This window comes from Echinops telfairi, unplaced genomic scaffold, assembly GCF_000313985.2.
Source record: "Echinops telfairi isolate 266 unplaced genomic scaffold, ASM31398v2 ScPeMD7_7461;HRSCAF=8499, whole genome shotgun sequence".
NCBI lineage: Eukaryota > Metazoa > Chordata > Mammalia > Afrosoricida > Tenrecidae > Echinops > Echinops telfairi.
The window spans coordinates 6,178,862-6,194,252 of record NW_022111361.1 but is presented as its reverse complement, the minus strand read 5'-3'; the positions used below and the strand labels follow the sequence as shown (position 1 = coordinate 6,194,252).

At 38.2% G+C, this 15,391-nt stretch overlaps 1 protein-coding gene across 6 annotated transcripts in view; it reads left to right on the top strand.

The window, feature by feature from the left end:
* MLLT10 (MLLT10 histone lysine methyltransferase DOT1L cofactor) overlaps positions 1-15,391 on the top strand; it is a 252,498-nt gene that overhangs the window by 127,785 nt on the left and 109,322 nt on the right. For all 6 annotated transcript variants that reach the window (XR_006681004.1, XR_006681005.1, XR_006681003.1 and 3 more), the window contains 2 exons: positions 7,386-7,641; positions 13,548-14,120. Coding sequence is in view for 3 of the 6 variants with exons in the window: in XM_045300194.1 (XP_045156129.1) it covers positions 7,386-7,641; positions 13,548-14,120 (829 nt within the window). In the remaining 3 variants the exon portion in view is untranslated. The remainder of the gene's footprint in view (positions 1-7,385; positions 7,642-13,547; positions 14,121-15,391) is intronic.

Here is a 15,391-nt window from a genome sequence, read left to right as displayed (position 1 = left end):
TAAAAAAAAAAAAAAAAAAGGGCCTTCCTCTTTCCACTGCCCTTCCACTTTACCAAGCAGAATGTTCTTCTGCAGGGACTGGTCTCCTGACAGCATGTCCGAAGTATGTAAGACGAAGCATCCTTGCTTCTACGGACCACTCTTGCAGTACTTTTCCAAGTACCTTTAAAAAAACCATAGGCGCTGTTTCGCGGGTTCCCTACTATAGACTCATTCTGAATTTAATGTAAAATATTTGTTTGAAGTAGGCAATAGCTTTTGTTCCCAATTAATGCTATTTAGTTGGTATATTGAAATTATATCTTAATCTGAAATTAATAAATATCATTAGCCGTTAAAAAATAAAAATCAAACGTATTATTGACCTTAAAAATTAACCTTAAAAAATACCTTGTTACTTTTAAGTCTTAGGGTTAGGGTTAGGGTTAAGTTAGGTTTATGTACAATGTTAGAACACACAACCACAAAAACCCAAACTCACTCCCATCGAGTCGATTTTGACACAGCAACCTGGCATGTGGAAGTGAATAATATATTTCAATATTCTATTTGATTTTGTCTTCCTTGTTTGATATATGCATATGAGTAGAGAATATTAGATTAAAAATCGTGTGCGTATATATAATTTTATTTTATTTTTTAGATGACTTTTAAACCTTTATTAGGTAGCATAGAATTAGATAAAAGTGGGATGGAGAATTTCAGGATCAAATCAAGCTATTAAAATTTTTTTTTTAATTGTGGTGTAGTTATTTCCAAATTGACCTATCATAGAAAATGTTCATGTTTGTAAAGTAACGCTTGCAGTTTAATTTGGCTTGATATACTTTTAAATTGCCTTTGAAATCTTTTGTGCTTGTTTATAAATTAGTTTTAGCAGAATAGTGAGTAATTTGCTTTTTATGAGATATTTCTTGCCACTTGTATTTGATGATCAAAATCTTGTATTGATAGTGAGATTGTTGGGCGCATACTGGGGCAAGTGACTATTTCTTGAAAAGTCTCTATCTTTAGAACATTGGCCAACTCCTCTTTTTAGAACATTAATTTTGCGGAAACCTTCTATTCTTAAAACGTGATTTTAATTGTTAAATTTATTTGACAGTTTGTATGAGTGATGAATTTATTCGGATAATCTTAGCTTGTGTGTTTCAGATTTGTATCATACTAGAGATTTAAATACACATTTTAGGAAAATAATTTATTCTGGGAGAAAAATCAATTATGTCAAGTATATTTGTACATATTTTGCCATCATTTTCTAAAAATTTACTCTGTACTTGAGACCTTGGTATCAGCTCTTTCTTCCCTCTCTCTCCCCCTCCCACCCTCCTGACCTCTTGATAAATCATAAATTATTATTATTTTCATATCTTACCCTTTCCCCTATCTCCCTCTCCCATAGTTTCTGTTGTTTGTCCCCCTGGGGGTGGTAGTGTGTGAATCGTTGCGACAGGTTCCTCCTTCATCTCTCTTCTCTCTACCTTGCCCCCACCCTCCTGGTATTCCCATTCCTGCTCCTGGGTTCAGTGTGTTGTGAGCACTTATCTCTTATCTGTATCTGTGCACATGCTCTGGTCTAGCCCACTGTGGTCATATGGTGGGGGGCGGGGTGAAGAAGCCTCAAGGAACCAGAGGAATTTTGTGTCTTTCATGGGTGCGATATTGCACCCTGTTTGACTCATCCAATCCTTGTGACTTTTCTGTAAGGGGATGTCTCATTGTCTACAGGTAGGTTTTGGGTTTCTGCTTTTTCCCTCTTGTTCTCAACAATATAGTTTTGTTTGTTTGTGTTGTCTTCTAATGCCTGTTCTTCTATCCTATTGTCACCTCACGATTGCACAGACTGGTGAACTTCTTCCATGGAGGCTTGTTGCATGTCTGCTAGATGGCCGCTTGTTTAACGTCAAGGCTTTAAGACTCCAGACACTATATCTTTTGATAGCCAGCACTGCATTGCTTTTTGCATTGTTCTCTTGTTTTCCCACTTTTTTAGCTCCACCCTGATTTTTATATTTTCTTTTATTTTGCTATTGGAGGGATTGTTTTGTTGTCTCTGTTCTAATTGCTGAAGATTTTGTGATAGTGTATCAGTCTCAAGTCTCTTCCTGTTTCATATGTGCAATAATCACTATCAGACAACCTCCGATAACTGGTACATTGTGTTCTCATTCTTTCTGGTTTCTAAAAACTTCCTAATTTCCTCTCTGATTTGGGCCAGTACCCATTCATTCCACAGATGATTGTTGTTTATCTTCCAGTTGTTTGTGCTTGTTGTTTTTATTGTCCTTCTGTTGATCTCCAGCTTTATGGTGTGGTGCTCTGAGAGGGACATCTGAGTGGTCTCTGTGTGTTTGCATTTACTCAGACTCAATTTGTGCCTCAGCATGTAGTCTTTTTTTTGCATCTGGGTGAATAGCTCTATAAATGTCCTATCAGGTCAGATTGCCTAATTGTGGTGTTTAGCTCTGTAGCTTCCTTATTGAGTTTCTTTTCTGGTGATCTATCTTTCTCTGATAGTTTTGTATTAAAGCCACCTTCTATGATTGCTGAGTCTGTGATTTCTGTTTCCATTTTTCAAAGAATTTGTCAAATTTCAAACATCTCATTAGGCACGTATATATTTATTATGCTCACTGGTTCTGGATCTACCAGTCCTTTTACCATTATATAATGACCATCCTTATCTCTTGTTATGATTTGCCTCTTAAAATAGATTTTGCCCGACATTAGGATTGCAACCCTTGCTTTGTTTTTGGTTGCCACCCTCTTGGTATATTTTTCACCAGCCCTTTTTTCCTTGCCTATTTTTGTCTTTGAACTGAAGGTATGGCTCTTGCAGACAGCATATTTTTGGGTTATGTTTTCGGAGCCAGTCTGCAAGCCTTTGTCTTTTTTTTTTTTTTTTCATTGTAGACATTTATTTTAATTTTGTTAATTTCAAATACCACTGACATGTTTCGTCAAGTTTAAGGCGGATGTCCCAGGATTGCAGGGAAGGCTATTAAGCCTTTGTCTTTTAATGGACGAATTCAGACCATTGACTCTAAGAGTTCTTACCACCAACTGTGCTTTCATTGTTGTCATCCCATACCTTTTGTTGGGTGTTTTCTTATCTCCTCACATAACATTGTGAGTATATGTGTGTGGGGTGGGTGGTGGTTAAGGAGGGCTTCATTCTTGCCTTTTTGCAGTTGAGGTAATGTTTTCTTGGTGGTTGTTTTTGGCACATTGACTTACAGGTGGGGTTGTGCTATGTAGTGGTCTCCTATTTGTATTTGGTGAATGTTGATGATCTAACCACAGTGAGTCTGCAAGGATTTTTTTGCAGTGTTTGGTGTTGTATAACGCACTCTTTGAGTTTTTCCTTGTCTGGGAATACTCCTACCTCTTTGTCTATCTTGATAGACAGTTTGGAGGGTTAGAGGATTCTTGAATTGTTCTCTGTCAACTTTCAGAAGATTTTATTCCAATCTCTCCTCCTCTTCATGCTATCTGCACATAGGTGTGAGCATATTCTTACCTGAGTTAAGTGTATGTGACTGCCTTTCCCACCCCTTCTAGCTGTTCTTAAGAGGCTTTCCTTTTCCTCAAAGTTGGATAATCTAAGTATTATGTGATTGGCGATTCTTCTTGGGGTTTTGTCTAATCGTTGTCCTTTCTGCTTCCCGTATGATTGATTCTCATTCATTAAGGTGGGAACGTTTTCGTTCAGAAATTCCTTTGCGACTTTAGCTGTTGACTTTTTCATTGTGTCTTGTTCTCGCATTCTTATTACCATATATACTTGTGCATAAGCCGTTTTCTAGCACGTTTTTCATGCCGTTTTTGTGGTAAAAATTAGGTGCCTATTACCATATATACTTGTGCATAAGCCGTTTTCCAGCACATTTTTAATGCAGTTTTTGTGGTAAAATTAGGTGCCTTGGCTGATATTCTGGACGGCCTATACTCCAGTATATATGGTATTCCAATATTGTTCTTCATAGCATCTGTCATAGATCTCAGGTTTTCCTTTGCCTCTTTTATGGTCTTGTTTGATTGTATTTCCCATTTGTTGAAGTCTGCGTGGTTTCCCTCGAAATCACTGGTACAATTCTCTGTTTGCAAGTCTGTTAGTGAGGTCACCTATGTTGTTCTTTTGCTTCTGTTACTTCCCCTCTTAACTCTTGTATTTTCCCTTTGGTGCATGGACTTTCATCCCATTGATCATGGGCTTCATCTCCTAAATCGTTGTATCCTTTTTTCTTTATTGCCTCCCTCACATCCTGTACCACTCCAAGAAACATTCTGAGGATTTCCTTTTGTGGCAGATCATTGTCTGCTTCTTCGATGAGTGTCATGAGGTTTAGGACTACCTGTGGAATTTTACTTTCTCTTGTTTTCTTGTAGAGGGAGTTGAGGTATGTTGCTGTTTGCATGTTGTTTTGGTGGCACTTGATGCCATATTCCTGAAATACATGTGGGCCCTTAGCTTTCTCTCTGTGGGGCCTGCCTATGGTCTACTGTGTTTGGGTATTGGGCTACTATGTAAGGGAGGTGCAGGAGCAGTTTGACTGGGTGATTCTGGACCAGGCTAGGCCAGTGACTGGGTGATTCTGGACCAGGCTAGGCGTGCCTACAATGTGTCTACTGGGCTGATCTGGCTGGCTGGGACACCACTGGGACAGTTTCTGCTGTGGAGGGGCCGTGAATCTAGGCTAGAAGTCTTGGGTTCTTAGAGATACCGTGGGTAATCCCTGGGGTCGGTAGTGGTCTGGTCCACAGAGCCGCTGTGGTGCCACAGGAAAAGCCCTGGTGTTGAGTCCTGGCCAGCAGAGAAGCTTTGCTATCACGGGGTGGAAGTGACCTGGCGGAGAAGTAGCAGGGTCACAGCTGCTGTGCTTGAAAACTTTGGGGCTGGAGGTGGCCGGGCAGAAAAACCACTAGCCTGGTATAGGTCAACCATGTGGGATAATCTGCAGAGGATGGCAGATGGTTTCTGTCTCTGGTTTCGAAGAGCTGCGGTCACTCATTGAGGAAGGATCCAGCCTCAGGCTTAAAGGGTTGCATTTGGACTCTTTGTAGCTATTGACGTATTCCCATGGGTCACAGTTGGTAGGTAAGTGAAACCTAGGTAGAGGTGCATGAGCTACTTGGGGCTGACTCCGTGGTAGTGGGTTCCAACCGCATCAGGTATGGATGTGGGCTGGTGGTGTGTGTGGGTCCGTTGACTGCGTGGCTTACTATTAAGTTCTCTGCAAAGACAAACTGAGGCCAGGCCAGAGTTTATTTTCTGCACCTCCTGGGTGAGATTCACAGACTCCAGCAGGGAGTCAGAGAATCCATGCTGCTATGCTAGGGAGGGAGAAGAGAGGAGGGAAAGTGAGAGATACGGGAGTCCTGAACTCCTTGGCGAACTCCATGGCCCCTGATGGGGGATCCGAGAAGTCGCACTTAATCTGTGGTGGAGAGGAGAGCAAGTTTTAATCTGGTCAGGAGGGGGAGGCTCAAACAATAAAGGGAGTGGGTAGAAGCTGTAGGTGGGGTAAGAAGGTAGGAGTTGCAGCTGTGGGGCTGTACGCCGCCTCCATAAAAATTCTGAGGTTGGGTGGTTCCTGGATCATTCCGCCTGGTGCCTAGGCAGATGGCTCATTGATTTACTGCCTTTTGAAGTTAGTTGTCTTGGTCTGATAGGGGCAGTCAGGTATTTTCTAATGTTCCCTGACCAGTACCTGACCTAACACTTAGCCTGCGCATACTGTGGATGGGGTCTAGCTGTGTCCCCTGGGCCTGTGGGTTGGTGGCAGGGAGGGTATGAGGTGTGGCAGCAGTGCAGTGCGCCTCATGGGGAGAAGAGGGCTGCTTGTGAAAGTGAGGCCAACTTCAGGCATAGCCTAGAGGTTCTTCTCCCCCGGCCCCCCAGACCTAGGGGAGAAGGTTACCTGCCCGGCCTAGGGAGTATTCTGGATTCCCCACTAGGTCTCCTAATTAGTGAGTTTACTAATCCCCACGGAGTTCTTGATACAAGCTGCTTACCTGGGTGCCGTCTTGCCAGAAGTCCTCTCACAACATTCTTGAGTTTTATAAACATCCATGAAGCATGCTGATTAATAAATAACCTTCCAGGTATTTTACAAGGAACCCATGTGGACTAGTTCTTACATGTTAAGCTGCTACCTGCAATACCAGCAGTTTGAAACTATCAGCTGCTCCTCAGGAGAAAGACGATACTTTCTATTCCCATAGAGTTATACTCTTGGAAACTCACAGTGGCAGTTCTGCCCTGCCCTACAGGGTCAGTAAGAAACAGAATTGACTTGATGATAGTCCGTTTGGAGGGTTTGGTATATAATACATTTTCACAATAATTTAACACTATTTGGACATGCTTTAAAATGATTGTTAAACGCTACAAGCTAATCATTTAACAAATTGCATTGCTGTTTTACATCTAGATCAACAAGATGAATCCATTTTGACATAATAATGTTTAATTTTTATAAATTTATAAATTTATAAATCTTAACTACAGATAAATACTTCTATCTCCATGTTTCTAAACCAAAACAGACTCTGCCACTGAGTCAAAGCTGACTCCCCTGTAGGTTTCCAAGACTGTAACTGTTTACAAAAGTAGCTGATGATAGTTTTGAACTACCAACCATGCAGATTTCAGCTCAATACCTAACCGCTAAACCATCAGGGATCCATATAAGCTTAACTATACAAGAAAACACTGGCAAAACTCACATTATGGTTTTAATTAATAGAAAAAAAATCTCAGAAATGATAAAAACACTTAAAATAGCCCACTTAAAATACTAGAAATAGAAAATAATTTTCAACATGATACTACTATACCACCAGGGCTCCTTCTTTATACTTAAAAGATATAAGGCCTTACTCCATCTAGTTTTAAAATGCAGCCCTCATTTGAATTCTTTAAAAATTCTTGTTGTGTCCTAAACTAGCCAGTAGATTATTTTAAATGGTTGCCTGTCTGTGTTGAACATTAAAGTTGATTTTAATCTCTTGTCTAGGAAATAGTATGGTATGTTGTAATGGAAATGATGTTGTTTGATAAATTGGTAACTATTTTCTAACCGTTGATCCACATAATATGACAGTTACTTTTCCTAATCACTATAGTTTGATATGCAACGAACCATACTCTAAAGTTTTATCTACATCTTTCTTTTTAAAACAGGAAAGTAGTTATACTAAGAGCTTAAAATAATTATTTGTATGATTTTCTTAGGTAGTTTGACTTGTTTTTACAACTGTACTTTTAAGATATCTTACAAAGTCCTAAAAATTATTTGTTAATTTGTCTTTTTTTTTCTGTGGCCACAATATAATTAGTTTTTTCTCCTTTTATTTCCTTTTCTGGATCTCAATGTTAGACTTACACAAGCACTAGCAGTAACTCTATATCAGGATCATTGAAGCGCTTGGAAGATACTTCAGCACGATTTACAAATGCAAATTTCCAGGAAGTGTCTGCTCATACCACTAGTGGAAAAGATGTTTCAGAGGCTAGAGGGACAGAGGGCAAAGGGAAGAAATCTTCAGCTCACAGCTCAGGTCCAAGGGGAAGAAAGCCCGGTGGTGGAAGAAATCCAGCAACAACTGTTTCAGCAGCTAGTCCTTTTCAGCAAGGTATTACGTAATAGCTAAAATACTTTACTTATGATGGTTAATTAAGTTTTAGAAAAGAAGTTGTCTTACATTTGTGATTATGAAATAGTAATATTCAAAGAGTAATATATTTTGTTAAAATATTTCTAGGACCCTTTTTTTTTGGAATGGTCTGCTATGTGCACCCAAAGTTGAACTGTACTTCAAATATTTAAATAGATGTGAATGACATTTAAGATTGGGAAGAACAATGAAAGCTGGAGTTTTTCTCTTACTTTATAGAACCAGTCATTCTTTTCTATTAATTACATTTATATGCCTTTTCAAATATTAATTAAAGCACTTTGAAAAAATCATTTTATTAGGGGTTCATACAACTCATCACAATCCATACATACATCAGTTGTGTAAAGCACATTTGTACATTCATTGCCCTCATCATTCTCAAAGCATTCGATCTCCACCTAAGCCCCTGGCATCAGTCCCCCCACCCCAATGAACCCTTGATAGTTTATAAATTATTTTGTCATATCTTGCTCTGTCCGACCGACGTCTCCCTTCACTCACTTTTCTGTTGTCCACCTCCCAGGGAGGAAGTCACATGTAGATCCTTGTAATCCGTCCCCCCTTTCCAACCCGCCCTCCCTCCACCCTCCCAGTATTGCCGCTCACACCACTGGTCCTGAAGGGATCATCTATCCTGGATTCCCTGTGTTTCCAGTTCCTATCTGTCAAAACACTTAAGGTTTATCATTTTAGTAGCCAAAGGGTACAAGCAAGGTCCTCGTCATAGCACTGAGGAGATCTACATAGGTCTTACTTGGTAACTAATAGTTGTTGATTAGTAATATATTTATTATACATTTTAAATTAGTTTAGCTAGGCCTACATACATATTTTATTGTTAGGCTACTGGGTTTAGGTAAAATACAGATGCCTAATTAAATTTGAATTTCAGATAAACAATAATCTAAGCCCTAAATAGGAGCTCTAGTGGTGCGGTGGCTACATGTTGGGCTGAGATCCGCATGGTTGGCTCTTTGAAACCACCAGCTGCTCCTTGAGAAAGAATGGGCTTTGGGGATTGGCAGTGAGTCAGCATCGACTACATGGCAGTGAGTTTGGTTAGAGAGTATACCCTAAATATTTCATGGACATACTTAACACTGAAAAATAATTTGTTTTACTGAAATCTGAAAGAATTATACATGCTATTTTTTCTTTTTTTTTGTGAGACAGTGAGAGAGTGAGACAGTGAGAAAGTGAGTGAATGAGACAGTGAGGGAGTGAGACAGAGTGAATCAGTGAGTGAGTGAGGCAGCGAGTGTGTGAGTCAATGAGTGAGTGAGACAGTGAGAGATTGAGTGAGGCAGTGAGCAAGGGAAGCAGTGAGTGAGTCAGTCAGTGAGAGAGAGAGACAGCGAGTGAGTGAGACAGTGAGAGAGTGAGATAGTAAGTCAGTGAATGAGACAGTGAGTGAGGCCATGAGTGTGTGAGACAGTGAGTGACTGGGAATGAGACAGTGAGTGACTGGGACAGTGAGAGTGAAACAGTGAGTGTGTGAGTCAATGAGTGAGTGAGAGCGAGACAGTGAGCAAGGGAAGCAGTGAGTGAGAGTGAGACGGTGAGGGAGTGAGACAGTGAGGATGTGAGACAGTGAGGGAATCAGTGAGTGAGGCAGTGAGTGAGAGTGAGACAGCAAGTGAGCAAGACAGTGAGACAGTGAGTGAGGCGGTGGGACAGTCAGTGAGTGAGTCAATGAGTGAGTGCGGGAGGCAGTGAGTGAGAGTGAGACAGTGAGCAAGTGAAGCAGTGAGTGAGAGTGAGACAGTGAGTGAGTAAGGCAGTGAGAGAGTGAGTGAGACAGTGAATGAGAGTGAGGCAGTGAGCAAGTGAATCAGTGAGTGAGGCAGTGAGAGAGTGAGACAGTGAGGCAGTGAGTGAGTGAGAGTGAGAGAACAGTGAGTGAGTGAGGGCAGTGGGAGTGTGACACAGTGAATGAGAGTGAGAAAGTGAGGCAGTGAGTGAGAGTGAGAAAGTGAGTGAGAGGCAGTGAGAGAGAGACAGTGAGGCAGTGAGTGAGTGAGAGTGAGAGAACAGTGAGTGAGTGAGGGCAGTGGGAGTGTGACACAGTGAATGAGAGTGAGACAGTGAGTGAGAGTGAAACAGTGAGTGAGTGAGCGAGTGAGGCAGTGAGAGTGAGACAATGAGTGAGTGAGTGAGTGAGGCAGTGAGCAAGTGAGACAGTCAGTGAGTGAGTGAATGAGAGCAAGACAGTGAGTGAGCGAGAAAGTGAGTGAGTGAGAAAGTGAGTCAGTGAGGCAGTGAGTGAGAGTGAGACAGTGAGTGAGTGAGAAAGTGAGCGAGTGAGGCAATGAGTGAGAGTGAGACAGTGAGTGAGTGAGAAAGTGAGTCAGTGAGGCAGTGAGTGAGAGTGAGACAGTGAGTGAGCGAGAACAGTGGGAGAGTGAGTCAGTGGGAGAGTGAGTCAATGAGTGAGTGAGAACAGTGAGGGAGTGAGACAGAGTGAAACAGTGAGTGAGTGAATCAGTGAGTGAGGCAGTGAGTGAGCGAGACAGTGAGTGGGTGAGACAGTGAGTGAGGGAGGCAGTGAGTGAGAGTGAGACAGTCACATGCTATTTTTTAATATGACAACTCTGTTTTATGGAAAACAGACTAACTCAGCTAAACTTTAAAATACATTAGTCATATATTCTTAGTTTTTACTTCATATAATTTTTTTAAATACTTGAGGTACATACATATAAATAAAATTGTTAGAGCACACAAAAATATTTTTTCTCTTTTTTTTTTCCTTGGGAGCAAATGAGAAATACATTGTTTCTTTAACTCTGTTCTACATTTTGTTAATAAAAATTGTGCACCTCATATCTAATAAGTTTTATTTTGATGGTGTAAAGAGATTACATAGTTTGATGACTTTTTTGAAAGTATGTTCATATTTACTGACAAGCAGTCATTTGACCTTGAACATTTTCAAGTCCTTTTTTGGGGAGCTCTTAAAGATATTATAACAATCTGTAAGGTTATTAGATAATTCAGTTAGAACAAGCATAATTATATAATTGCTAGCCCCATCATTTAAAGAACCAGAGGATATTTATGTACTCAGTGCTATACTGCACCCTCTGTGAGTTTGGGGTCTCCATCAAGTCCTTGTAAAAATCCTACCTTCAATTCCATAAATTTAAACAAAATGTCAAATTTGCTGCTTCATTTTGCTAAAAATTGCTGTTGCATTAAAAAAAGTAAGTTAGTAATAAAAGCTTAATTTTTAATGTAAATTCACATTTCAAATGTAATATTGGGGAATTCTTTATAACTAACCCTATTTTCCACTATTAAAATGGAATTTTTGGATTTTTAAAATTTATCTGTAAAGTGCTAAAGGATCCCTGATGGTTGAAGTAGTTGAAGCATTGGGCCGCTAACCATTTGCTCCATGGTTTAAACCCACTACCTGCCCTGCACAAGAAAAAACGTTCTCTACCTAGAAGCCATAGGGAGCGTTACTGTTCTGTTCCATAGAGACACGCTGAGTCAGAATTGGTGGGTGGGTTGGTTATAAAGACTAAGAACACTCGAGGTACAGTAATCAAGTGGTAGTACCGTGGTTCAAGTGCTTGGATATTAAACAAAAGGTTCAAATCTACCAGCTGCTCCAGTAGAAAGTAAGGGAGTCTACTTCTGTAAATATTACAACTTTGGAAACCCTGAGGCGCCATTTCTCTTTCTTACAGGGGCATTATGAGTCAGAATTGACTCTGTGGAACCCAGTAGCAACATGAAGTAATAATTCATTTAGAAAACTAATCTTTCATATTTTAAAAAATTACAACATTGATGAATCTATCAATAATAGAAATAGAATCTATCATAATAGAAAATCTTTTAAACTTTATAAAAAATTAGAAGTAATTTTGTATGTTAATGGAGAAAATATACTCCTAAAACATTTAAATTTTAGAGTTACTAGTGTTCTTTTAATAAGAAGAGATTGCTTAAAATAACCCTTAGGCATTTGTTAGTTTTTTTTCTTTCTTTCCCTTATGTGTGACAAAAAATATTATACATATTCAGATTGCTTTCTGATTACTTGTAAATGTGTTCTTCAGTAAAATTTAACAGCTTTATTTTTCTCTCCACTTTAATAAAATACTTAGCGATTTTATTTTCAAACATAGCAAAATATGTAGTTTAGTTTATGAAACGTGATATGTGTGTGCTTATAACTGAGTCTTTTTTTTTTTTTCTTTCTTATAACTGAGTCTTAACTCGTTACTTTATTTGGCAACAATGAAGGTTTGACAAAATATGATGGTAGATAAAGCTATTGTTTTGTTTCAGATATATTATTAATATCTTACCAGGCAAAAAAGAAGCTTGAAGTTCTTAAAGCTGATCCTGACATGGTGGGCAATTAATGTTCTTTAGCTGTAGAATAGAAAGAGAATGAAGTTTTAAGAGATTTATGAAAGTTAACCTTTCTTGTAATTTTCATAAAACAACAGTGGAATGATAGTGGTGGGTTGCTTTTCTTAGTTCTGGGAAAGCAGAACTAGGACATGGGTTTCATGTGATCATTATTTGAAGCATGTATCATTTTACTGGGCTTCACAGATATTTTTTTCTTTTACATATTGACGTTTGTGGCAGCTTTGTGTTAGACAAGTCAGTTGGTAACATTTTTTCCAATAGCTTGTGTTCACTTTGTGACTTTGGCTCACATTTTGGTTATTCTTAACAGTTTTTCAAACTTCTATTGCACACTTAATTGACTATAGTATAGTATTAATATAGTTTTTATATGCACTACGCAACACAAATTTCATGGGGCTTGCTTTATTAGTTTTATTTTAACAGCCTGAAACCACGCCTGTGATACTTTTGAGATATGATTGTATTTTGTCAAATCATTGTTTTGATGGGACAGATTCATCTAAGCCAGTGGTTATCAACCTTCCTAATGCAGTGATCATTTAATACAGTTCCTCGTGTTGTGGTGAATCCCCCCCCCCGCCCCCCCAAAAAAACATAAATTATTTTCTTTGCTATGTAATAACTGTAATTTTGTTACTGTTATGAATTGGGTGACCCCTGTGAAAGGGTCGTTCAAACTCTAAAGGGGTCGCGACCCACAGGTTGAGAACCACTGATGTAAGCAGTAATATTTGTGTATATATCTTGGAGTTAAATCATGTACTTTAAGAAACATTTTGGAGCCCTTGTGGCATAGGTTATGTATAGGGCAACTAACCACAAGGTAGGTAGTTGAGAACTGCCATGCTGCTCCACAGGAGAAAAATGAGACTTTCTACGCCTATGAAGATTTACAGTGTTGGAAATCCACAGGGATAGTTTACTCTGTCCCGTAAAGTCGTTATGAGATAGAATTAACTTGATGGCAGTAAGTTTTGTTTTGGAAGAAAAATTCTTGGTGATTTCTTATGTGTGTGACATTAGTAATATATTCAGTACTTGAAAAGAAGGCGTTTTTCAAGCCACCCAGAGTCAAAGTATAGTCTTAGCAGGTCTCCCTGCAAGACTGTCAAAAGGAGACCTTACTTTCATTAGTACTTCTTCCAGTATATAAAAGGGGCTTAGGGAGAATTGAGAAATAGTCAAAGGTAAGTTCGATAAAGTGCAGTTTAGATTGTAATTGTATAAATAATTGTAATTTAGGGTTAAATAGCTATAAACTTTAAACTGACTTTCTTTAGATATTATAAATTTTGTTTTTATAATCTTTTTAAATACAGCTTTGTTGCATAATGTTATATTCTCATTTTTACATTTTATTTATATTCTCACCTCCGGTTTTGGTTTTTTTTTTTTTTATGATAGTATCATGTCTATTTGTGGTAACTTTTATATCCATTTTTACTTTTCCTCCCACCCCTCTACAGGCAGTTTTTCAGGAACTCCAGGCAGTGTCAAGTCATCTTCTGGAAGTTCAGTACAGTCTCCCCAGGATTTCCTGAGCTTTACAGACTCAGATCTGCGCAGTGACAGTTACACGCATTCTCAGCAGTCATCAGCAACCAAAGACGTACATAAAGGAGAATCTGGAAGCCAGGAAGGAGGAGGTGTAAATAGTTTTGGTTCCTTAATTGGTCTCCCTACGACCTCAGCTGTTATTCCACAGCCTAAAAGCTTTGAAAACTCACCTGGAGAATTGGGCAATTCCAACCTACCTACAGCAGGATATAAAAGGGCTCAAACTTCTGGCACAGATGAAGAAACTGTAAAGGAAAAGAAAAGGAAAGGAAATAAGCAAAGTAAACATGGGCCTGGTAGACCCAAAGGAAATAAAAATCAAGAGAATGTTTCTCATCTCTCCGTTTCTTCTGCTTCACCAACATCCTCTATAGCATCAGCAGCAGGAAGTGTAGCAAGCTGTAGCCTTCAGAAATCTCCTCCCTTGCTCAGGAACGGCAGTTTACAGAGTCTTAGTGTGGGCTCATCTCCAGTTGGTTCAGGTAGGGATTTGCCTGTAATTTTTCTCTTTCCCTTCACCAGCACCATCCTTCCTTCGTCCTAAGATGTAAAGGATTTTAAAATTTAAAGTACTTATAGTATTTTTATTTACTCGGTTATATTTTATTATATATAACAATTATATATAATAATTTATTATCTTAGTTAATAAAAAATAAAAATATCTTAACATCTTAGAACATTTTGTACTTGGTAAAGTTGTTTTACACGAATCTGTTGTTAATTAACTAAGTATAGGCTTAACAGTTTATTTATAGGTCATTCATTTTTTATAAATTACATAGAATTTCATTTTTTAATTTTAATTTTGGTTCACCTGGCCACTATTTTAAAAATCAACCCGTGGTTGACATATAGTTGTGAGAATTTTTATACTGTTGTTTTTGATTATCAATCGTTTTTGACCATTTAATTTTAATTTATTTAAATGCTGTAATTTAGAGGATCACTTTTTATTTCAAAAGATACAGTGATTTACTTTTTGTTTTCAAATTTTAACAGTTTTTATAATTTTCTTTATTAGGATCTGAGTGAATTTATTATGTTAGGTTTATTCTCATATCATTTGGTTGCTTCTGTAACCTACAGTTGGAATGGCCTATTTTTTTCAGTTCTTGAAAATGCATGTCTTAAAAAGAAATTAGATTTTTCATTTGTAATTCAACAATTTTTATTTATTAAAAAATTTTATCTTTTACATTGTCTTGGATTTAAGATGAGTGGTTTTAAATAAGCGTTGATTTATAAATATCACCCCCTCTTGATTATAGATGTTTGATTCCAGAAATGATATTTTAGTTAAGGCGATTAAATTCTTATTAATTTTATATGTTTTATAGGTACAGGATTTTAGAGTACTTTAAAAGTTGTGCAGATACTGACTTCAATATGCAAATTCATTTGTAAAGCCTGTTAGCATTTCAAATTTTAAAAATAGAAAAGACACTATTCTAAAATCATGTGAAGCTCATTTGTGAGAAATAACTAATTTTTAAAAACGTATTTCATTTTATGCTAGGAAATATTAAGTGTTTCATATTTTTACCTCATGTTATCCTTAGGACTATATGAATAAAGGGCTATTAGTGCACCTATTTTACAGCTGGAAAAAAATAGAGGCTTAGACATAGTTGACCAGTGTTACACAGCAAGGGATTTTTCCCTGTCTTTTCACCGATGGTGGTGGGCCTGTTTGCCACGTTTTTGACAGAAATGAGTGGAAATTAAGAAAAGATTGTGTCATAAGCAACAG